The 25,669-nt window shown below is 42.2% G+C and overlaps 1 protein-coding gene across 4 annotated transcripts in view; it reads left to right on the top strand.

Annotated features, from left to right (window-relative positions):
• The first annotated feature begins 5,721 nt into the window (after positions 1 to 5,721).
• CRLF1 (cytokine receptor like factor 1) overlaps positions 5,722 to 25,669 on the top strand; it is a 53,333-nt gene continuing 33,385 nt past the window's right edge. For all 4 annotated transcript variants that reach the window (XM_081337304.1, XM_081337305.1, XM_081337303.1 and 1 more), the window contains exon 1: positions 5,722 to 5,837. In XM_081337304.1, coding sequence (XP_081193430.1) covers positions 5,783 to 5,837 — 55 coding nt within the window. In that variant the 5' untranslated portion in view covers positions 5,722 to 5,782. The remainder of the gene's footprint in view (positions 5,838 to 25,669) is intronic.

Below are 25,669 nucleotides of genomic sequence, written 5' to 3'. Positions count from 1 at the left end.
TTGGGGGGTGGAGTGCCTTTAAGTCCGTGCCATTTTTGGGTGGGGGCGGGCGGGCAAGAATTTGCAGAAGTGTTTTGGCCTTGCCTGCTACCTAGGGCTGAGAAATTGAGAGTGGCCAAGGTCATCCAGTTGCCTTCATATGTCATAGGTGGATCTAGAATTCCCACTCTCCTGGTTCTGGGCCTGAGGCCTTAGCCACCATACCAAATCAACCCCTCCCCCCCAAAAAAAGAGTAATTCCATGCAATTAAACTAGCAGATGTGGTTTCTTGTCTTCAACCTCTCCTCAACCCTCTGTCTTTGGGAGATTAGTTTGAAAGAATAGAATAGAATAGAATAGAATAGAATAGAATAGAATAGAATAGAATAGAATAGAATAGAATAGAATAGAATAGAATAGAATAGAATAGAATAGAATAGAATAGAACTTAGAGGTCATCTAGTCCAACCCCCTGCTCAAGCAGGAGAACCTATACCATCTCAGACAAATGAATGTCCAATCTCCTCTTAAAAATCTCCAGCGATGGAGCGCCCACGATTTCTGGTGGCAAGCCGTTCCACTGGTTGATTGTCCTCACTGTCAGGAAGTTTCTCCTTAATTCCAGGTTGCTTCTCTCTTTGATCAGTTTCCAACCATTGTTTCTTGTCCTTCCCTCTGGTGGTCTGGTGAACAACCTGGCCCCCTCTGCCTTGTGGCAGCCCCTCAGATACTGGAACACTTCTATCCTGTCTCCCCTATTTCTTCCTTGGGTTGAACTTCTATAAACACCATAACGGTAGTGAGGATGTAACGACCCAGGAAGAACAAAGCTGAAATGACTTTCAACCATTCATCTTGTCTATGGAGATTCTCAGTCTTCGGGGAAAAACAAGGGAAGTCCAGCCGCCTCTTGAAAAAGCACCTTTGGGATAACCATCCGACTTAGACACACAGCTGTCTCATTGTCCAGGAATCTTTGCAAAATGCCCCTCTCTTCCTCCTAGCTTCCTTGCAGGGCTGTTTAGGAGATAAACTATACAGGAAGTCCTCAGCTTAGGACCACAATTGAGATCAGAATTCCCATTAATAAACAAAGGGGTTACTAAATGAGATGCCCAATTTTATGAGTTGTTTTTTTGCCATGGCTGTTAAGTGAATCACTGCAGTTGTTAAGTGACTCACACGGTCATTAAGCAAATGTGGCTTCCATCGTCGACTTTGCTTGTCAGAAGCCGGCGGGAAGGCCTCAAATGGCAATCATGTGTCCCTGGGATGCTGCAACCATCATGAATACAGGCACCCAAATTTTGATCATGTGACTGTACAAATGCTGTGACGGTTGTAAGTGCGAGGACCAGTCAGAAGCAATTCTTTTCAGTGTTATTGTGACTTCAGCCGCTAAAGGAATGGTTGTAAATCAAAGATAGTTCAAAAGAATGCAAGCCAAATCTGATCAACAAAGCCGGTTAGATGCCTTTAAAAAGTTTGGAAACCAGATAATTTCCCTTCCTGCTTAAACCCAGAAGAATGTGTGCCAGTTGCATTCTTTTGGGAAACAGTGACATAGTATTACACATAATGAACGCACACTCAGAACCTCAAAAGGTATCTCTGAGGTCATCCAGACCATTCTTATGTGGTACCATACATTACAGAGACACAGTCATCTTTCCCTCACTATGTTCACAGAACACACTGGAGACCACGTCTGTTAAAAAACAACAACAAAAGCTGCATTTATCCAATCTGTGAAGTCTGATTCATGTTAAATTTCACTAGTACCCCCCCATCTATTGTCTTGCAACAGAGGGATAGAATCAAGATCATGTGAACTGTTAATACCACTTTATAATAATACCACACTTGGAATACTGCAACCAGCTTTGGTCGCCACGATGTAAAAAAGATGTTGAGACTCTAGAAAAAGTGTAGAGAAGATTAAGAAAGATGATTAGGGGACTGGAGGCTAAAATATATAAAGAACGGTTACTGGAATTTGGTATGCATAGTTTAATGAAAAGAAGCACTAAGGATGACAGGATAGCAGTGTTCCAATATCTTAGGGGCTGCCCCAAAGAAGAGGGAGTCAAGCTATTCTCCAAAGCACCTGAAGGCAGGACAAGAAGCAATGGATGGAAACTAATCAGAGAGAAACAACCTAGAACTAAGGAGAAATTTCCTGAAAGTTATAACAATTAATCAGTGAAATGGCTTACCTCCAGAAGTTGTGGCTGCTTCAACAGTGGAAGTTTTCAAGAAAAGATTGGATGAGCATTTGTCTGAAATGAGCAGGGGGTCAGACTAGAAGACCTCCAAGGTCCCTTCCAACTCTGCTATTCTGTTATTCAATGAGAAAGACTCATGGCTTCCTTCACAATGAATCCTGCAGTTAGCTGATCATTCATTTTTTCTAATGCATATCCAGCTTCACTGGCTAATATATTGTTTGGTGTATTGTGCAAAGCCAGAAAATGGTTTAATTCAGGATGTATACATATTGTGTGAACACAATTTCTGCATTCATAGAAGTATTCCATCATGTCTCAGGGAATTTACTTTCTGAACCCTGTAGGAATCTTTTGTATGTAATCTAAGCATGTTTAGTGAAGCCAGACAAACAGCAATTTCCAATGCAGGAAATCCTTAATTTTGCTCACCATGCATGTAATCCTTTTGTGTAAGGCAGTTGAGATTCTATTTTTTTTCCTCCTGGAGAAAAGTATGTTTGTGTGTGTGTGTGTGTGTGTGTGTGTAGGGGTAGTGTAATTGTTCCTTAGCTAGCAGAAATTTTCTTTTTTTTCTTTTTTCCAAATGATGGCACCCTTTCAAAAATCTTCTTTTCTGATTCTCTCAGCCAGCAGGACTTCGTATTTTTCCCTCTTAGAGCTGGAGAGTAGCGTGGGATTAGCAGACAATTGAATTTTGCTTCAGAAACTGCTTGATTTTAGTTTGAAAAATGCACAATCTGGAGAACTCAATGGGCAGGGCTCCCCCCCCCATTTGAATTAGCATTATGTAAAAAGAAGGGGGGGGGGAAGAGAAAGGAAACTGCTCCAAATGCTCAGAAAGTCTTATACTGTACATCCAATCAATATTATTTCTTCATAGTTATTTTATTTGTTACTGCTTATTAAATGTATTTGCCCCCATCTTCCACAAGGAGACTCTTGCCAATTTCTTTCTTAGGAAATATTTTTTAAGAAGTTATGATTTCCTTATAATATGTTCTTTAAAAATATTTCTTAAGTTATGATTTCCTTATAATATGTTCTTTAAAAATATTTCTAAGAAGGGATTGGCAATGATTGTTACTGGATGAAAGACCACAAGGAATTTCCAAAGTTCTAGACTAGCCTGGGCAGTTGAAAATCATTCCAGAAAGAAAATCACTGACTGATACTAGAGCTAAGGAGAAATTTCCTGACAGTGAGGACAATTAATCAGTGGAACAGCTTGCATCCAGAAGTTGTGGGTGCTCCGTCACTGGAGGTTTTAAAGAAGAGACTGGACAGCCATTTGTGTGAAATGATATAGGGTTTTCTGCCTGAGCAGGGGGTTGGACTAGAAGACCTCCAGGGTCCCTTCCAGCTCTGTTATTCTGAGGGCTAAATACTTGCAAAGCTCCTCCACCTGCTGCTTCAGCAGAAGCCATGAGTCCAGCAAGTCCCCCCAAGCCTCAGTCACATGGCACTATTTCTGAACAAACTTAACTGGAACTTTGCTGAGATTCAGGCTATGATCTTCCCGCCTCAGCATTAGGGATTGGATTGGTCTGGTGGCAAGGTATAGTTAAATAGATTCATTTAAGTCAAGCAGGAAACATTTATTTCCTTATACTTTTGTCAAAGGTGGACCTACTGTACACAGAGATAAATAGACCAACAATTACTGTAAAAGGCAAAGAGTTTAATGGATAAGGAACGCCGGGAAGGAAGGAAGGAGTGGGAGGAGGGAAGGAAGGAAGGAAGGAAGGAAAGATGGGAAGAAGGAGAGAAGGAGATGGGAGGGAGGGAGGGAAGGAAGAAAGGAGTGGGAGGAAGGAAGGAAGGAAGGAAGGAAGGAAGGAAGGAAGGAGATGGGAGGGAGGGAGGGAAGGAAGGAGATGGGACGGAAGGAAGGAGATGGGAGGGAGGAAAGGAGAGAAGGAAGGAGTGGGAGGGAGGGAAGGAAGGAAGGAAAGAGATGGGAAGAAGGAGAGAAGGAGATGAGAGGGAGGGAGGGAGGGAGGGAGGGAAGGAAGGAGATGGGAGGGAAGGAAGGAAGGAAGAAAGGAAGGAAGGAGTGGGAGGAGGGAAGGAAGGAATGAGAGAGATGGGAAGGAAGGAAGGAAGGAAGAAAGAAAGAAAGAAAGAAAGAAAGAAAGAAAGAAAGAAAGAAAGAAAGAAAGAAAGAAAGAAAGAAAGAAAGAAACTTTTGACTTACACAGAACTCTTGGCTCTGGCTTCCTGTGTTACTTCAAACTGGCACCGCTGAACGTGCCCGCCAAAAAGTTTATACTTCGCCTTGGGCGACTTCATCGCGACCATAAAGTACCTTTGAACTTAATTAGCTGGGGGAAGCCAGCCGCTCCGATGTCCCGGAACGGGAGGCGGGATGGGGTGTGTGTGTGTGGGGGGGGGGTGGTAGGTAGGAGAGACAATTGCGGGACCAGAGGGCACTTTTCTTTATTGTACCCGCCGTCTTTGGGCCCGGGAACAGACGTGTGAGTGTGTGTGTGTGGGGGGGGAAGACCCTCTTTTTTTTGGGGGGGGGCGCATGCCGAAGAAGAGCATCCGCGGTCAAAACTACGCAGAAAGAAAAAAAAGAGAGAGAGAGAGAGACAGACAGACAGACAGACCAGACACGGGAGAGGGGGCCAGGAAAATACCGCACCCACGAAAGAAATCGCCCTCCGAGCCAACCAGCGGGGCAAAAGATTTCTTCCACTGACTCAGAAGCGCTCTTTGCAGCTGCCGCTTGAGTAAGAGGCAAAAGGAGGTCAAAGGGGGGAAAATGAGTCGGAAGATGGGCATTGTTTTGTGCGGGGGGGGGCCGTTTGATTCTGGATCCCTCCCGCCTCTCCTCTTGCAAATCAAAAAGGAGCAGGCTGGTTCTCTATATAACAAGGAGTTGCGGGGTGGTGGTGTCTGGTTTTCGGGCAGGAGACGCGGGAGGGGGGGGAAAATGAGATATTTAGCAAAGGCTTGTTAATTCCAAGTTCATTTCTCTCTCTCTCTCCCCCCCCCCACGCTCCACCAAAAGCCCACGGGGCGGGGAAGGGCGGGGTGGGGCGGGGAGTGCAAAAGGCATATTAGAGGACTTGTCAAGTTTGAACCGCTCAGACTAGCTTCGGATAAGCCCTGGTTTGCCTCTCTCTAAAGAGGGTTGGGGGGGGGAGAAGGAGGGTGAGAGTAGAAAGGAAAGAAAGAGAAGGGGGAAAAAAAAGATTGGAGTAGAAGTAAAAAAAAAGAGTAGGAAAGAAACAGCAAAAACAAGAAAAAAAATTGGGGTAGAAGTAAAAAAAAAGGAAAAAAACCTTTCCCCCCCACTTTGGCAAACTTTAAAGAAAACTTTGGGGGTCCTAAAAGGTCCTTCGGGGAAAAAAAGGAACAGTTCCCCCCCACCCCAAAGTTATATATATATATATATATATATATATATATATATATATAGAGAGAGAGAGAGAGAGAGAGAGAGAGAGAGAGAGAGAGAGAGAGAGAGAGAGAGAGAGAGAGAGAGAGAGAGAGAGAGAGATATTTTTTTAAAATAGGTTCGCGTTCCCCCCCGTCCTCCCCAATTCCCCAAGCCCGTTTTTGCGCAAGGATGAAACTTTTTCTCTTCTGCTTCTTCCTCGTCCCGCGAGTGGATTCGCGTAGCTGTAAGTAACGCGCTTGGCGGGTCCCGCTGACTCTCTCGGAACGATCTCGTCGCTTTTCGGAAGCGGGGACGAAGGTGGTGGGCAGATGGTGGGGTCTCCGTGGGGGGGGGAGAAAGGGGGGGTTTAAAACGAGGAGGGGGCTTGGAAGAAGCAGGCGCGTGGAGGCCATCGGGGCGGGAGGGGGGGGTCCCGTGGGGAGATATCCAACCCACCCACCCACCGCCAGCTGAAAATAAAATGCAAAGATTTGGCTTTAATACTGGAATCGATTCCTTCTGTGGCCCAATAATTCTATTCTGTTCTTTCTTTTAAGGCTTCTTTCAGTTCAGGCTCCAACATTGGCACATGCCATTGTAAAGTAATCATCATCATCATCATAACACCAATAACCGCTGTAATGATCATATTGGTGAATCTTTATTTTTTTTAAAAAAAAAGGAACGGCTGACGAAGCCTAGATGTTCCCTTTTAAAAGTAGAAAAGAAACAAATCCTTTGCCCGTCGTCGGACTTTCTTTCGTGGGTTTCCCCCCCCCCTTTTTTCCTCAATTATCCTGGCTTCCATTGCTAATTCTTCAGGTTGTCTTTTTTCTTTTCTTTTAAATGCCTCTAGAGATTAATTTAATCCTTCCGCACCCTTCTTCTAGATCTGAGTTCTCTTTTCCCCCTCTAAATTATAAACTGCCTCCAAGGGAGTGGGGTGGGTGGGTGCATGTTTATTTGTGGGTATCGCAAGGGAGGTGTTAAAAATTTGGAAAGCCTCCTGATATTGTGTGGGTATTTGGAGTAAAGTTGTTTTTTTTAAAGGGAGGTGGAAAGAATTAAAACTGCCTAACCAAACGCAAACACGCCATTTGTCTTGTCTGTCTGTCCGTCTGTCTTCAGAATAAGAAAGAGGGGAAGAGGACCATTTTAATTTTAGATCTGAAAGTAGTGTGGGTTTTTTGTTTAAGGGAAGGTATTCAAATTCTAGGCATCCTCTTTTATTTTTCAAGCCAACAACATTCTGCTAGAGAGTCCTAATTGATGTATATCTCCATCTTCAAGTCTTCGATAGTAAAAAAATTCTTTCTTCTTCACTGCACTTCCAGATCAGAGTTGGACACGTTTTGTACTTTTGGCTGAGAGGAATATTTTATATATATATATCCTCAACATGTCAGAAGTTGGGGAAAAAATGGGCATCCAGCAAAACTTGAAATATGTATGTGTGTGTGGGGGGGAGGCTTACACACATATTTTTTAGAAAGTTTGCTCTGAGCTGATAGTGGAAAAACACGGTGTTCTTCTCTGGAATTATTGTTGGTGATGTGTGTGTGCCAGGCCAAGGAGGAGAGAGAGAATTGTTTTTAAAAAGCAATTTATTTAAGGCTACCACCCAAAGGATATTTTAATTTAGACCATAAGATTTGTGGTATGTGAAATGTGAAAATTGGAGAGAAAAAAAATCTTATTCCTCCTTCTCAAACTGAGGCTCTGCATTTATTAAATTAAATGTCTGGGTGTATTAACTGGAGAGAAATTTTTCAATTGCTTCTATGTATAAATTGGGACAGTCTGAACCTTAAACCCCCTCTATTGCACTGCATCCAAAAATATTAAATCCAGAATTTTTTTCCACAGTTGTTTTAGTTTTAGCCATTAGGAATTTTTCTATTCTTGGGTTTAAGCAAACGTTTTCATTCCAAGTCAGTCTTAGAAAGAATTAATTTTCTTTCTTCATCTTTCTCCGGTCCCAAATGTTATGCCTTGTAATGCTGGTCAGACTTAATCCAGGGGAAAAAAAGGATGAGCCAGGATTAGATCAGAGGCTTAATCAGGTCAACCATAAACCTTGCCTAATTTTTTTCTGACAAAACATGATGTATGAGACTATCTTGAACTGGGTCAAAGTTAGATACAGAAACTTTGTCTCATAGAGCATGGTCAAAAATAGTGAAACTTCTGTTTATTATCTTCCTGAATAATAATCCAGCTTTCATATCAAAAGAGAGAGATAGTCGTCAATAAATGATTTTTTGCCAAAAAACAGAACTGCCCCAAATTGAATGCAAGCAATGTTCTGTAGGATTTTAAGTCAAGGGTGTTTATGTCCAATGGTATGTTTTTTCTCCGAGAAGGGAGAAAATGACCATTTTGGAAAGGAATTGCAGATCCGCTGCTCTAAAAAGGAGTACTGGTGAAGCCCTTCTCCTCACTCATCCAATTCCTAGTATTTTAAATCCCACTGCACAGACCTTGTATGTTACCTCCTAAATAATTACCAGGGCATGTTATGGAATAAAAGCTTCAAGTTATGTTTTCCTCTGCTTTGGTGTAGTATCCTCTGGTTTGGATGTCTGTTACTGAAAAAAGAGTCATAGTTAGTTCTGTGCTGGAGAGCATTTCATGCAAAACTTGAGTAAACGATTCTCATTCTTTTTCTTCCTCTCTTTTTAAGAACATAGACAACCCAACACACTATTTTAATTAAAGTTTATGGACTAGCAGAGAGCCATGTACGATTGCTAATTTTCATCTGCCCTAACCAGAAAATTGATGGCACAGGGACATGCAGTCCATAAATATCAGGTTCTGATGCACTTCTGCGTGGGAAGTAGAGAAATCACCTTTTTTTGCTTTTAAGGGAGTTCAGAAAATGTATATCTTGCTCTGCAGAGTGGTCTTCCCAGCCTACATATCTGCTGGAAACCGCACCATGCATGTCATCTTGCAAAGCACACAAATTATACAATTCCTCTCAGTTGCACAGGGATGAGATGACTTCTCCGCCTTCTTGGCTCTCTCTTTTCCCGATGTGGTGCCTTCCAAACTTTTTTCAGCTTTTGTTATTCCCTGCCTGTAACTGATTTGAAGATGGGGGCTGCAACCAGGCCTTTGAGCAGCCCCCCGGAGGCCGTATTCCAAGAGAACAGGAATTTGATTAAACGTCCTGTCACTTAACAAGCAATTAATGAAATGCAGTTAGCATGTGATGTTCCCACATTTTAATACAGGGCTGGGCAATGGTTTTTTCATACATTCCCCCAAAATTCTTTGTTGCACCGGATGTACAAAAGCAGCAGCACCGGTCTGCAACTCTTTAAAGCAACTGCATCTTTTCCCAGCATCACATGGCAGCTGCAGAGGTTGCACGATTCCAGAAACCGGTGCTCCCCAGCACCTTTTCCGAATTATTCCCAAACTGCTGCACAGCTGTAATGGAATTATTTTCCCTTCTGTTCCAATACGATGTATAGTGTGGTGGAATTATTTGGAAGGGCTCCAGCAGCTGCAACCAAAATCAGGAAGCCCATAAAAACACGCAGTTTTGCACCATTTGCCCTGGCATGCCAGACTAGAAAAAGTGGCCATAAATAATCCCATAGATGATGGTCATAAACCTAGACTTAAATCAGTTGAGAGCTTGATTCTCTTTTATTGCATTCAGTCGCCTTCCTTCCTTCCCCACTCATCTATTTCTATGGAGTCATCCATTTATACAGGGGATTTTGACAGGAGTGGAAAGCCTGGAGGAATCTCTGTCCTAAAGAAGATTGAGCCCACATTTTGCTGTGGCTCAAAGTGTGTGTGTGTGTGTGTGTGTGTGTGTGAGAGAGAGAGAGAGAGAGAGAGAGAGAGAGAAATGGAGAGGGAGAGAAAAAGAAAAAGGGAGAGAGAAAGAAAAAGAGGGAGAAAAAGAAAAAGGGAGAGAAAGAAAGAAATGAAAAAGAAAGAAATAGAGAGAGAGAGAGAGAAAGGATGAGAAAAAGAGGAAGAAAAAGAAAGAGAGTATTGAAGTGGTAGCATAACTGCAGGCAAAAAAAACGACAAATCTTCCCTAGGCTAAGCTAAAATGGAGTTGGTGGTTTGGAAAAACTTAATGCCTTATTTGCTGGGGCTGGGGGCAGAAGTAAAATTAGCTTTCCCCCCCACCCCTTTTGCCGGTATTCCTCTGTTGGGGCACTTTGTTTTGTTGGAAGAATCAGTCAAAAGCGAAGCATGAAACAAAACAGAACGTTCGCTGGTGTTTTAATTTTTTTTAAAAAAAAAAACCTGAACACATCTGGCATCTCAAAATTTTACAAGGAGGCAAACCTGCTTGCACGTACCAATCAGAGGAAGTGAATTCCCACCAATTCTTTGCCGCTGGCTCCTGAGTCTTGCAAATGCAATATTAGGCATTTGTTTCTGGAGAAAATGTTATCAGATTCCCTTAGGCAGGAGGGAGGGATGCTTGGGAAAGAGAAGCTCGACACACACTCAAAAGAGAGACACAAACGCACACCGCTCTTTATGTCTGGGACAGGAAGAATCTATTTCCACTTTCAGGTGAGAAATTTTGTCCCAGGAGTGATGTTTTTAGAGGGCACACTGTGTGCACAACAAAATTCTGGTTGAGGTTAGGGTGACTGGACGCCCCCAGGCTAAAATGCTTCTCGGGTAAAACAGTACCTTTGTACTTAAGGAATGAAACTTAATGCCCAAATAGGATAGGCTCAGAAGAAGAAGAAAAAAAACACAGCATACCTGTAGGCTAGGATTTTCACTGTGGGGTTGGGCCCCATGGTGGGGAGTCGCAGCTGAAGCCCACCCCCTAACCCCTACCTCCTGAATGCCAGTATATATATATATATATTTGGCTTAGGGTTTCTTTCTCTTCATTTGCATCAGCAAAAAAGATAGGAAACCAGTTAAATATTTACTTAGGATTGAATGGCCCGGCTAGAATAGATGAGTAGTTATAGCAAAGCACAAACCATCAGCCTTTGCTATTCATTTCTTGCAAACTATATTCTGACGCTACCCAACGTTCTAAAGGGGAAGGATTTATTTTGAGGCCTTGGATTCTTTCTCAACTCTTTTCCGGGTTCTGAAAGAGTCAGATTTGCACCTGGTTTCGTCTAAATTTAAGATGTCCAACCTTGGCAACTTTAAGACTTGTGGCCTTCAGCTCCCATAATTCCCCAGCCAGTCATGCTGGCTGGAGAATTCTGGGGACTGAAGTCCACAAGTTTTTTTTTATTGAAAAGTTTTACAATACATTTTTTAAAAAATAGAAAAAAACTCCCTCCCCACCCTCCCCTCCCCCCCACCCTCCTCTCCCCTCCCCTTCCCCCTCCCCAACTTCCCAGAGCTGAATACAGGGTATAAACTTACAAACTTAAGCTAAAATATGCTAACAACAAAAATAAAACATTAAATTTTATCGCACTTTAACTCTCCGTAATCATAACTATATTACTAACAAATAAGAAATAACTAATAATACATCATATAAAACCACTACTTATTCAAATGCTAAGTGAAACTTTTTAGTCCCGTATTTATTCTGAATATATTCAATCCATCTTCTCCATTCCACAATATATCTCTGTTGCGATTGTTCTTTCAAATGTGCTGAAATCTTTGCCATTTCCGCCAAGTTAGAAACTTTCAAAGTCCACTCTTCTATAGTCGGCAGTTCCTCTTTCTTCCAATATTGCGCTACTAAAAGTCTTGCTGCCATAATTAAGTTCATGAAGTCCACAAGTTTTAAATATCTATGGAGATTCTCAGTCATCCGGATAATGGTTGTCCCTAAGCTGCTTTTTCACAAGGCAGCTGTACTTTCTTTTTTCTCTTTGAAGATGTTTCGTTTCTCATACAAGAAGCTTCTTCAGCTCATTTCTTTTTTCTCTTTGAAGACGTTTCACTTCTCATCCAAGAAGCTTCTTGGATGAGAAATGAAACGTCTTCAAAGAGAAAAAAGAAAGTCCAGTTGCTTCATGAAAAAGAACCTTTGGGCGGAAATAATATTCTTTAAATGTGCTTTTTCAGGAGACAACTGGACTTCCTTGTTTTTCTTTGAAGACGTTTCTCTTCTCATTCACTACTCAAGTGACCCTAAGGACACAGACAAACCTCCAAGTGGCCTCAACAACTCTCTACAAGAATGCAAATGACCAAGCTGTCTGCAAAGAATACAAATCCTTCCATTCCCCACCATTCAGTCAGAGCTGAAGAAGGTTCTTGGATGAGAAGCGAAACGTCTTCAAAGAAAATCAGGAAGGTCCAGTTGCCTCTTGAAAAAGCACCTTTGGGACAACCATGACCTGGGTGACTGAGAATCTCCATAGACACATATTCTTTAAAAATCTATGGAGCTGAGAAGAGGTGACCAATGTCAGGTTATACGTTCAAAATGCCGCATAAAATACTATATGTATTACACTTGGGCTTGTGATAGTGAGACAGAGTATAGATAGTCCTCGACTTACAACCATTCGTTTAGTGACTATTTGAAATTACAATGGCAATGAAAAAAACTCACTAATGACAGGTCCTCACACCTACAATCCTAATGGTTGCATGATCAAAATTCAAGTGCTTCGCAACCGGCATGTATTTATCACAATTGCATGAGATCAGTCAGCTTCAAGCAAAGTCAAGGGAGGAACTTGGTTCCTCCATGTGATTCACATAACAGGTGCAGTGATTCGTTTAACAACCATGACTAAAAAAGGTTGTAAAACCAGGCACAAGTCATTTAGCAACCATTTTGCTTTGTGCTGGAATGCCAGCCCCAATTGTATTCACAAGTTGAGAACTACCTCTATGCAACCTTTCTGAGGTAAAATCCTAGGAGTTGAAAGGCCTCTCTTTCTTAAATGAGGCCTGCAGGACAAAATTCTTCTTCTTCTTGTGCCGTATCCATTATCGGATGTTGGCGATCATGTTGATGATCCTGTTTTTATTAGCAGCCGCACGAAAAAGTGTTGCTGGGTTTTGTCCAAACCAATCCCTTAGATTTTGAAGCCAGGATGTTCTTCTTCTGCCTGGACCTCGTTTGCCTTCAATCTTTCCCTGGAGGATTAAATGGAGTATACCGTATTTTTCTGGGTGTCGCATCACATGTCCGAACTTTCATTTTTTAATTGTTTTGATGATTTCCCTTGGCTTTTCCAGGAGGCTTATCACCCCCTCATTTCTGATCTTGTCAACCCAGCTTATACGTAACAGCCGCCTGTAAATCCACATTTCAAATGCTTCTAGTCTCTTCAGGTGGCCTTCTGTTAGAGACCAACTCTCGACTCCATAGAGCAGGCCAGAAAAAATATAACATCTGACAAGCCTGATTATCAATCTTAAGCTTATGTCGTGACTGCAGAAGACCTTTTTCGTTCTGAAGAATGCTGTTCGAGCTTTCTCTATCCTTGTCTTTACTTCAGTGGTCATGTCCCAGCTTTCATGTAAATTAGAACCAAGGTGCGTGAGCCTTTCAACTTTTTCTAATGATATTCCTTCCGAATTTATTGGTGGTAAATTAACGGGTTGTTTGCTGACGACCGTGATCTTGGTTTTTGAGGTGTTAAGCTTCGAGCTGTATTTTTCAGATATTTCTGTGACTCTGTTGATGAGGTCTTCATGTTTACAGGCAAGCAGAACTGTATCATCAGCATATCTTAGATTGTTGATCCAAAAACTGTTTACTTTGATGTCAGCATCGATGTTCTCCAGTGCCTCATTGAAGATTGACTCCACTGAACAACAGTGGAGACAGAATACATCCATGTCTGACCCCTTTTCGTATTTCTGCATCAGCTGAGTATTTTTGGCCTAGTCTCACATTTGCTACTGATGCCAATATAGATTCTTTATGATTTGGATGTCTTTGTCATCTAGTCCCCCTTGTTTCAGGATTTCTAATAGTTTGCTGTGTCTTATTTTATCCAACGCTTTTTCAAAATCAGTGAAGCACATGTAAACACTGTGACTGACATCTATACAACGCTGTACAAGAACTTGAATGCTGAATAGTGCATCTTGTGTCCCAAGATTGTTTCTGAAAACAAATTGTGTGTTACCTAGACGCTCCTCAGTTTTGTTGTATATTCTTGTGTGAATTCTTCTCAGGAATATTTTCAGGGCAGGACAAAATAACTAAGTTAAACTAGCACTGAACACATTTTACTACTCATATATAGTTTGTAAGATAACTTCTCATTGGTTCCCAGATATCTCATTTAATTCCCCTTCCTCTCATTAAAACATGCAAATGCCAGCCCTTGAGCTGATTAGGAGCAACAACAAAATTGGTTGCCTTCTAGATTCAGACAAGCAGCAAGGATATTTTGCTCCAATGCTCCCCGCTCAATTGCCAGAAAAATCTTCACTTTTGCCCAGGAAAAGGAAAAGGGGAATGGAATGGAATAGATTTATTGTCATTTTCCTATATACATATTGACATACATTAAAATGAAAAAGATTCTAGCATGCTGAGAGCAAGCCAAATTGGGAGAGATTAATCTGAAATCTTCTGTTAATATAGGTAGTCCTCAGTTTACAACTATTTGTTTATGATCATTTGAAGGTACAATGGCACAGAAAAAAGAGACTTATGACCGTTTTGCGCACTTATGACCATTGCAGCATCCCCGTGGTCACGTGATCAAAACTGAGATGTTTGGGCAACTGGTTCATATTTATGACGGTTAAGGTTAGGGTTGCAGTGTCCCGGGGTCATGTGATCATCTTTTGCAATCTTCTGACAAGCAAAGTCAATGGGGAAGCCAGATTCACTTAACAACCGTGTTACTAACTTAACAACTGTGGTGATTTACTTAACAACATGACAGGTCGTAAAATGGGGCAAAGTTAATTTAACAACTATCTTGCTTAGCAACGGAACTTTTTGGCTCAGTTGTGGTTGTAAGTTGACAACTACCTGTATGTATTCAGCCAAAGGTCATTGTTCTGCTGGCCAAGAGCATTAACTCTTGTTCTGCTTTGCAGCGCCAAGATAGAACCCTTTTTTCCCTAGTTTTGGGATTACAAATAAATGAAGGAACGAACAAACAAACAAATCAATCAATCCAGAATGCCAATATGAATAGCTGACTAATGGGAGCCTGTTATTTTTATTTTTTCCTACCATCTTTATTAACTTCTTATATATTTCCCATTTCTAGTGGAGGGAGTAAAGTGCCTTATAGCAGCTTATTTATTTATTTTATTAAAATTATTTTTTCATAAGAAAATTTGGATGGCTTAGAGATGAAGCAATTTATTACTCTTTTGCCATAAGACAATCTGCATCAAGAGATTCCCCAAATGTAGCAGCCTTGCAGACAATTTTAGTACAGAACAGGCTACCGCATGCAAGTGTGGCCTGAAACTCTGAGGCTATATGGAGCTGGGAGTCATATTTTATTCATTTATTTGATTTTTCTCCTGCTGTTATTGGTGTTCAAATATCCATGCCACCACAAGAGGGAGACAAAGAGGAGGGTTTTTTCCCTATTTCTTTGCTGCAATCCAGTGGTCACACACAGAATTGCAGTTGAAATTGGTTACCTGAGGGTCTGTTTAATTTTCTCTGATCCCATGTTAAAAATGGGTTCCCTCCCTATTTTATGGCAAACAGTGGAAAATTATTGTGGGTAATTTCCACTTCAATTTGCACTCAGCACACTCCAGATCGGAGCAAGTGCGCCATACTCCATTCAGATGAGCTAGCAAAAAGTATAGCTTGAGGCTTATTTATAAAATAGTATCAAACTTCAAAAGTAATTAACTGGCAAAAGGAGGATAAAAGGCAAGTAGGGAGAGTGAGACACATGAACAACAGGCAGAAATTTAAATTATCTGCATACCACTAGGCTTTTCAGAGCCACTGAAATAATACTGAGAGTAATTAGCATGGATTACCTCAAAGGGAGGCACCTTAATTATTCCAGCCTTAACCCTTTTATGTGCAAAACTGCAGCAGAATAGAAATAGAAAGGAGGACACCAGGTGATCCCTCTTCTATTCTAAACCCTGAAGGAATGGATGGGGATAACACATCCAGCAAATAAAAGGAAAGAGATAAAATCTGGAATATATGTCCTAAAATGATCTCAGTATAATAACAAAAATTAAAGAGGCAGCAAATCCCAACTAGTAAAGCCAGGAAAATGTGCTTGGCATTTTCCTGGGCATGAAACATCGTATTTACTTTTCTATATTTATTCTGTTTTCCAGATTCCCAGGGACAAAACCAAAAAAGGAGGAGAGCTCCCCTAAAGCATTAAATACAGACTTTCCTACACCATAACTCATATCCTGCTTCGCCAGGTTTGAAGACCCCTGCTATATAGCATCCTGGACTTATGACAAGCTTAGGGGAAAAAAAAGTGCTAGCAAAAGTGACTTGCATCAGTCCTCGTACTTGTAGCAACTTCCCTGTAGTTACATGACCAAAATTCAGGTACTTGGCAACTGGCTTGTATTTATGACAACTGCAGCGGCCCAGAGTCACATGATTGCCATATACAACTGTTTCTGAGATTTCCAGCAAGCAAAATCAAAGGGCAATCTTGATTTGCTTAATGACCACGTGATTCACTTAACAATTGTGGCAAAACGGTCATCAAATCAGTTAAGGACCATATCACTTAGTGGTGGAAATTCCCATCCCAAGTGGTTGTAAGTCAAGGACTACCTGTAACTTGGCTATATTTTAAATGCTTTGGTGTGCTAATCAAGATGTCAGCGGTGAGCACTTAACTGAGGCTGGCAATTACGGTCAGAAGCCATGACAGTCATTAACTGGAGCATAATATAACCAGACCTGATTGTATGACCTTTTTTTTTTAGCGGTTATTAAGCAAATGTGGCAGTTGTTAAGCAAATACAAGCCAGTAAGCAAATGTTGCAATATTTGTTATGGGATTTTTATTTATTTTTTTGCTGGAAACTGGAAGTCAATGTGCGTTTCTACCCAAACTGTGGTACACCACAGTCACGTGACTGCCAGGGGGAGGGGGGGCTGCAAACCATTGTAAATCCAGGTTGATTGTTGAGCGCTCAAAATGCGGTGTCCAAACTTTGAAACTGGGTCGTAAGTAGCTTTTTGGAGGGTCCATCGTAACTTCAAATGGTTGCTAAGCGACTAGCAGTAAGCTGAGGCCTACCTCTATGCTGGACCATCCCTGGGTGTCCGCATCAGAAAAGTCACGCTGTGACCATTTGTGACTCAACATGCTTGAAAATAGGGCAGGCTTCAAACCTGCATTCTTGGTTGCCATTTTGACTTTTTTGCCCTCTCCCCCTTCTTCCATGTAGAGGAGGACCTTGAGAGGGTGGCTTGATTTCTTCCACCCAGACGATAAAACTATCCAGCTGCGTCTTCGAGCTATTTTGGTTTCCCAAAGCCGGACGATTGACTTCTCTTTCATTCTCTTTATTGTGTGAAAATTTTGAAGCCGGTGAGCAAGCAGCAGCTGGTGACTGAGGCTCTGTTTGTGTGGAGTGAATTGCTTGGTGTGATTTTATTCTTTGGGTTTATTTTGTTTTACATGCTTCAGTCTGAGCCACTGCTTTGTGTTGTTGTACGAAAGCACTTGCAAACCCAGCAGGGGGGAAATAATTATTTTAAAATTCAAATATAAGCTAAGCTGGTCACCTGGTGCACATTTACAAATAAACCAATCCCAGAATGGATTCTGTTTAATGTGGAATGTAACACCAGAATATGATTATAGCCACTGTCTTTTTATTATGGGGTAGAGGAACCCTGGGAAAAACGGAATAGAAACTGCAGTTTTTGCTTGAATTCTTGTTGGCATTCTGCCTTGCTACATTTTCCTTTTCAATGTACAGGTAGTCCTCAAGTTACAACAATTTGTTTAGTGACCATTCAACAGCACTGAAAAAAGTGACCTATGACGATTTTTCCCACTTACTACTGTTACAGCATGTCCATGAGCACGTAATCAAAATTTGGATGCTTGGCAACTGGTTCGTATTTATGACGGTCGTAGTGTCCCGGGGACATGTGATCCCTTTTTGTGACATTCTGACCAGCAAAGTCAATGGAGAAGTCAAATTCACTTAACAAACATGTTACTAATTTAACAATTGTAGTGATTCGATTAACAAGTGTAACAAGAAAGGTCGCAAAATAGGGCAAAATTCACTTTTAACCAATGTTTCATCAAGCAACATAAATTTTGGGCTCCATTGTGGTCATAAGTCAAGGACTACCTGTAATGATTTACGTTTGTGAACTTGAGCCAAAGGATAATAATTGTTCATTTCCCTCTGCCACCAAAATTAACTTAGGTGGATGGGTGGCTATAGAAGTGAAATTAATTAATTAGTGAAGTCACTGTTCTGTTTCTTTTCCTTTCTTTTTCTATGCTGTTGAGATGCTGTGATAGCCTGAAAGTGGGAGAAACTGTAGGAATGGTTGGAATAGACTCCTTGCTTGGTACTGTGAAAAAAAACCTTAAATGGTATAAAACAGTGCTCCCCCAACCTTTTGGGCACCAGGGACTGGTTCCTTGGAGAGAAGTTTTTCCGCAGACCGGAGGGAGCATGGTTTTCCGTGCTGCATGCATCCCGTGGATGGGGCTTCACTTGTTTGCATGGCCCGGTTGCTGGCAGGCCACAGACCGGTGCCAGTCCATAGCCCGGGGATGAGACCCCTGGTATAAAATCAATGTACAGGTTGTCCTTGACTTACGACTGGTTGCTTAGTGACCATTCAAAGTTATGACTTACATTGGGGTTCAAAGTTCCAACGGCTTCCCTCCCGTGGTCATGTGATTGCATTTTCCGCACTTGGCAGCTTACCTTTAGAGCCGTTTGCGGCATGCCATGGTTGTGTTATGAATTATAAAATAGGCAGGCCCCCTAACTGTCGTAACTCAAGGACTACCTGTATACAGCTAATCTGCCAGTTGATTGTGGAATGCTTTGTTTCCCCAAAAGAGGCACCTTGAAAGAAAAATCTGCTGTTCCCACGTGTGTAACGCCACATGTAAAAGAACACAAAGGCATTGTTACAGCAAGCTGCCATTTTATAGTTCTGTGCAGCTTTCCTTGGCTGTATTACAGTTTGTTGGGAGATGGGAAACCGAGACACCCCCCCCCCACCAAAAGAATTCCCTTTTCCATTCTTCACTCTCATGAACCTCCCAAGCACTGGATCGTGAACACCTGGATTAGTTTGAGCAAATTCCTTCTCTTTACTGAGGTCAGAAGGCCCCAATTAGCAGACTTGGCCAATTCCCCATTTCAATCAAGCTGTCTCAGGTATTACAACTCTTTGGGATCTGGAAGAGAAAATTGTGTGGTCCCTCGGGAGCAAGAAAGAGAGTTTGTATGTTAAAACTTTGCCAGTGTGAGCAGATTTCAATCATACTGGTATGTAATGATCCTCAGCAGTGGCGTAGCGTGGGTTGTCAGCACCCGGGGCAAGGCAAGTAATTTGCGCCCCCTCGCTCTCGCACCGCACGCCTGGCACCCCCCTGGCGTAAGAAGAATTGAGCCTCCCGCGATCTCCCGTCCCCCCCCACCCCCCTGAAATTCTCGCCCGCTTTCACAGACTTGTTCTTTTACACCGGCTGCAAGTACCAGGAGCCAAAGGCAGCCTCTCCGAAAGCCTCACACCCAAAGACGCAGGCACGCCCACACCGAGGAATGCCGCCGCTGGCGAGGCTCGCAGATGCCGCCGCTGCCGTTCTTTCTTTCTCGTTCGCGGGAGCGCGCGGCGGCGTGCGCATACAGAGGCGTATATAGACCCAGGGAGCCGCCGAGCCTTCCCCCACCCGGAGAGAGAAGCGTTTCTGTGTCGGCGCAGGCACAGATACCCCTCGCTCGCGAGCAGCCTTGCCCTAGCCTGCCGGTCGCGCCCCCCCAGATGTTGCGCCCGGTGCGGCCGCCCCCCCCCTGCACCCCCCACGCTACGCCACTGATCCTCAGCATCCTGGAATCAGCTTCTCAGAGGCAAACCTCTAGATTTATTTTTTTTTAAAAAAAAAGTGGGTTGATTTGAACTAAGAAGAAAAGAAGGAAAATTTTTGTGTAGTTTTATTCCATCAGGGGATCTGTCTACTATAAAACCACAACAGTAGCCAGATTTCTCCTAGGAAGAGAAAAATTATAATAATTAGGGGTGAATTTAATATTGGGGAGGTTCAGGTTTAAAGCCTTGGCTTACAGAACGATCTGGCTAGTCATTACCTGTTAGCATAACCAGTTTGGATGTCCTGTTTTAGACATGCCAATTGGTTCAAATAAAGTTTCTTCTATTATTGTTGTTTTGGTCCGTCACATAGTCAGCCAGATGTTCAGACTGGATTTGATATATTTATCTACCTATTGAGCACTTCCCAAGGATCTGGGATAGTCAAAAATTATTATTGAATAATTTGAATAGATTTTAATTTGGTTTGTTTTCTGGTTATGCAAACTTCACATTTATTTCTATATCCTTCCCCCACTATTAAAGGTAAAAGGTAAAGGTTCCCCTGCACATACGTGCTAGTCGTTTCCAACTCTAGGGGCCGGTGCTCATCTCCGTTTCAAAGCCAAAGAACCAGCGCTTGTCCGAGGACATCTCCGTGGTCATGTGGCCAGCATGACTAGATGCCAAAGGCGCATGGAATGCTGTTACCTTCCCACCGTAGTGGTCCCTATTTTTCTACTTGCATTTTTACGCGCTTTCGAACTGCTAGGTTGGCAGAAGCTGGGTCGAGTAACAGGCGCTCACTCTGCTACGCGGCACTCGGGATTGGACCCGCCAAACTGCCGACCTTCTGATCGACAAGCTCAGCGTCCTAACCCACTGAGCCACCGCGTCACTTTCCCCCCCACTATTACCCCCCCAATTTACAGTGTACAAATTAACCAGAAACTTGTAATTCAAACAAAGAAAAACATGGCTGGGAGGGGGGAAAGGTTTTTTTTAAAAAATAGTGAGAATTATTACATGTTTTATAATATTAAGGTATCGTCGCAGGATGTAAGCTGCTGTAAGTAAAGCTGCTTTTTGCAATTGACTGATGGAGAATTTGTCAGTGCTGATGGTGTTTAAGGGGTGCTCCAGATATTTTGGGAATGCACCCAAGGCAGCAATCACTATTGGCACTATCTTTGTTTTCTTTTGCCACAGTCCTTCTATTTCTATTTGCAGGTCTTTGTATTTTGTTAACTTCTCCAGTAGTCTTGTCTTTTCCATTCTGCTCTCTCCAGGTACTGCCCTGTCCACTATCCAGACTTTTTTTGTCTTTCTTATCAACAATTGTTAAGTCTGAGATGTTCTATTATTATGACTAAATTTACAACCGCAATCTGGGCCAGAATTTCCATTCTTAAGCCAAGCATTTGATTAAGTGAGTCGCGCCCAATTTTATGACCTTTTTTTTGCCACGGTTGTTTAGCAAATCACTGCAGTTGTTAAGTGAATCATGTGGCCATTAAGCGAATTTGGCTCTCCCCCATTGCTTGTTGTAGACCAGCTGGGAAGGTCACGTGACTGGGACGCTGTAACCAGTACACGATAGTTGCCAAAGCACCTGACTTTTGATCACCTGACAATGGGGACATTGCCGTGAGGACCGGTTTCAAGTCACTTTTTTCATTGCCATTGTAACTTCAAATATTTGTTAAATCAGGGGGTCCCAACCGGGTGTGCTCACACACCCCCTGGGGGTGCGAGATGATATTCAAGGGGGTGCAAAAACTTGGCTTTTCAAAATTATAGTGTATACGCATAATTCGTTGCCGTTATTTCGAACTTTTGTAAGGGGTGCGAGAATATATCAGAAGCGTTCTAGGGGTGTGGGGTATGGGAAAGGTTGGGAACCAAACGCTGTGTTAAATGAATGGTTGTCAACTGAGGACTACCTATAGTACTTAAGTCATTCTTCAGGGCTAGTCAACAAGTAGTCAACAATTTTGGGATAGTCAACAATTTTGCTTTGCTTTGGAGAGTCTGAAGTGACAGTCATTTCTAAATTCATCCTATGTCCGGACTGTAGAATTGTATCCGTTTGTTTTAAATGAAAAGATGCTTTTCAGTGAAATAATGCGGAAAAATAGAAAGCATCCACTCCGGTGGAGAAGCATCAAAACTGACAACTTAAATCGATATTTAAAGATCAAGCCCTAACTTTAGAAGCCTGGGATTTATTTCTGTAGTTTTTGAAAAATGACGAAGACCCAGGCGGTACAACAGAGTGGATTTGATTAGAAGCAATATATATATATTTTTCTAAATTGATATTGCAGATAAATGGAGATTATAATTTCACGGTCACAGCTCAGGATAATGCTTAGAATTCTTAACTCGTCTCCCGATGGTTCTTCTGGTAGCATAATATGTTAGATACAGAGGAGGAAGAATTGCAAGGTCATAATGTCATAAACAACTGAAGTGGAGGTGGAGTTTTTCCAACTATATTCTTCACAACCTGGGATTGCACCCTGAAAACCTGTTGGGGTTCCATGAGAGATTAGGAGCAAAAGAAAAATGTAATCAAGCAAAGCTAATTTTTACTGCTAAAAGTTGGCCTCCTTATCAGGTACTCTGAAAATTAATTTTTTAATAGGTTTGGCAACCTGGAACGCTTTGCAAATCTCCTGCTCATTGGTCTTGTTTTAAACGTAATTGGTATGATTACCCTCCACGCATTTAATAATTCTTCCTTCTTATCACTTCTGTAATGATACTCCCCTTGTGATTCTTCAGAAGGGCCTTGAGAATAAGGAATATGGAGGCTAAACCATGGTGAACAATTGAGGGAACTGGGTATGTCTAGTCTGACAAAGAGAAGGACTAAGGATGATATGATAACAGCCTTCCAATATTTGAGGGGCTGTCACAGAGAAGAGGGAGTCAATTATTCTCTAAAGCACCGGAAGGCAAGACAAGTAGTAACGGGTGGAAAACCAGTACAGAGAGAAGCAACCTAGAACTAAGGAGAAATTTCCTGACAGTGAGAACAATCAATGGAAAGTCTTGCCTCCAGAAGTTGTGGGTGCTCCATCACTGCAAGTTTCTTAGAAGAAATCGGACAACCATTTGTCCAGATTGGTATAGGTAGGTTCTCCTGCTTGAACAGGGGGTTAGACTAGATGACTTCCAAGGTCCCTTCCAATCCTATTATTCTGCGTTCTTGTCTTCTAGCTATTTTTTTTAAAAGGTAAAGGCATCACTGTGGATTTTACTCCACTAATTGTTGCCAACTATAGGGGGCAATGCCCATCTCCTTTTCAAGGCCACTAAGCCATTGATGTCCGAAGACATTTCCAGGGTCATGTGGCCAGCATGACATCATGGAGCGCTGTTACCTTCCCACTGAAGTGGAACCTGCTCACATTTGCTTGCTTTCAAACTGCTAAGTTGGCAGGAGCTGGGGTGAGGAGAGGAGCTCATCCTGTTGCATGGTGCTTGGGTCTCAATCCTGGGTTGCCAGCTTTCCAGATGACAAACACAGTGTCTTACCTCTCAGCCACTGCGCCGTCCTCTATTCATCACCTTGATCTGAGTTAACAGCGCATTATAAGGCAACACTTTCTGAACCAAAGTACTTCAAATGGGCTAATTTACAGAATGTGTCCAAAATCCCGGACTTGTGACTCCCAGGGAAAGAAAGTTTGGGAAACCTGTGGCTGCTTCAGTGTTACTGGCTGCTGCTGCACTGTGCTTATCTGATCTTCCTTTTCAGCATTCTGTGACAGTTTCCCAGCCAGTCTCACAATCCCTTGTCCCCCCTTCCCCCAAGCAGCAGGCATTTACCGGTAGGGTAGGGAACTTTTTCAAGACATCCTCCCAGATTCTGACAAGAAAACTCAGTAGGGAAGTTGGAAAGAAGTTACTCTTGCTCTCTGCTTTTTTACTCACCTTTGGTCTTTCTGCTTCTCTGTTTTGGAAGGAAATGTCTCTGAAATAATGACCTAACAGGAAAGGGATTGTCTAGTTACGTTTAAAACTTGTGGACAATATATGGGAATAATGCAAGCGTTCTCATAGGGAGAATTGAAATGGCAGCCGGGACTGAAGCCCCACCCATTTCTTGAATGCATATAAAAAGGGGGCAGGGTTTTGCTTGCACAGATGCAGCTGCCATTTTGATTTTGTTGACACTTCCACAGACACCCCAACACTCATGAATCTGAGGTTTCAGACCATAGACCTCTGAAATCAGAGGATGCCCTCAAAGAAAAAAAAATCAGGTGGTCCTCGTAAGATCACAATTGAGCCCAAACTTTCTGTTGCTAAGCAAGGCATTTGTTAAGTGAATTTTGCTCCATATTATTAACTTTCTTGACACAGTTGTTAAGTGAATCATTGCAACTGATAAGTTAGTAACCTGGTTGCTAGGTGAAATCCGGCTTCCCCCATGGACTTTGCTTGTCAGAAGGTCGCAAAAGGGGATCATGTGACCTTGGGACGCTGCAGCCGCTCCATGCCAGTTGCCAAGTGTCTGAATTTTGATCACGTGACCACAGGGATGCTGCAGCAGTTTGTAACTGTGAAAAATGGCACTTTTTTCATGTGCTGTTGTAACTTTGAATGGTCACTAAAGTCGAGGACCACCTCTAGTAGCTTATTTTAAGTCTCTTGTTAATACAAAATAACCTACAATTTAAATTATTTTATATATTTTATTAATAGACAATGACCCATATGTGTGCACAATACATTTTTTTAACCCATCCATAGATACAATAAACAAGATGCATGATTTTCCCTAATGCACAGCATCAGTTGTTACGATTTTGGCATCAATTCCCATTTTAATTCTTTCCACTCTCCCAGCTTGTTCTTATTTCCCTCCCCAGCACCCCCCCATGTGTCTTTTTCTGCTTTTTCTTGTGCTTTTTAAAGGATAACTCAAGCATAAAAGTATATCCGAGAAAAGCTACGGATGTCCATTAGGTTTTACAGAACTGTAAATGTCCCGGGATTAAGCAACGTTTCCCGTTTAAATAAACACATGAGTTAAATATATATATCTATTATGGCTAGCAATGGCACCGTGCGCTTGACCGCTCATTCATCAATGCATTAATCTAAAAAAAAATCTTTCTTTGTCACCTTTCCAGTGTTTAAGCAGCTTCTGAAAGTTAAAACTATGTGACAAGACAAACTCCCCTTCATTTTTTTTTTAAATAGAGGGGGTGGTGGAAGGAAAAGACTTGTGACTTGTAAACTTTGCAGGTTTGTTTCTGCAAATCATCAGACTTGAGTGATGAATTCCCTTCAGCCTTCATTTTGTAACCATCTCCTCTTCTTTCCCATAACTAGAAGCCAAACTCAAGGACCTTCGTTGGTCTTTCTTTCTGGAGCTACATGATCAAAATACAGGTAGTCCTCGGCTTACAACAGTTCATTTAGTGACTGCTCAAAGTTATAACAGCACGGAGAAAAGTGACTTAAGACTGTTTTTCACAGTTACGACCTCTGCAGCATCCTCATGGTCACGTGATCAAAATTCAGATGCTTGGCGACTGGTTCATATTTGTGACCGTTGCTGTGTCCCAAGGTCATGTGATTAACTTTTGCAACCTTCTCACAAGCAGAGTCAATGGGGAAGCTGGATTCACAACTGCAGTGATTCACTTAAGCACCGAAGCAAGAAACCTGTAAAATGGGGCAAACGACTCACCTAACAACAGAAATTTTGGCCTCAATTGTGGTCGTAAGTCGAGGACTAGCTGTATGGCTAGTTCTTGAATTACAGCCATTTGTTTCATCTTTTTTACACTATTCTCAGCATCAGAACCTCCACCAGAGAGATGGTTCATGGCTTAATGTGTCCAAACTAGGATGATTTGAGCCTGATCATTTGTGTCTTGAGTGAGAACTCAGGTTGATTTGTTCATTGACCCATTCGTTTGTTTTCATGGCTTTCTATATTATTGTCAGGCATCTTCCCCAACACCAGTTTAGAATAGAATAGAACTGGAAGGGACCCTGGAGGTCTTCTAGACTAGCCCCTGCTCGAGTAGGAGAACCTATACTATCTCAGACAAGTGACTGTCGAGTCTCTTCTTAAAAATCTCCAGTGATGGAGCACCCATGATTTTTGGAGGCAA

This window comes from Vipera berus (genome assembly GCF_964194415.1).
Source record: "Vipera berus genome assembly, chromosome: 1".
NCBI classification, from domain to species: domain Eukaryota; kingdom Metazoa; phylum Chordata; class Lepidosauria; order Squamata; family Viperidae; genus Vipera; species Vipera berus.
This window is presented reverse-complemented; position numbering and strand designations above follow the sequence as displayed.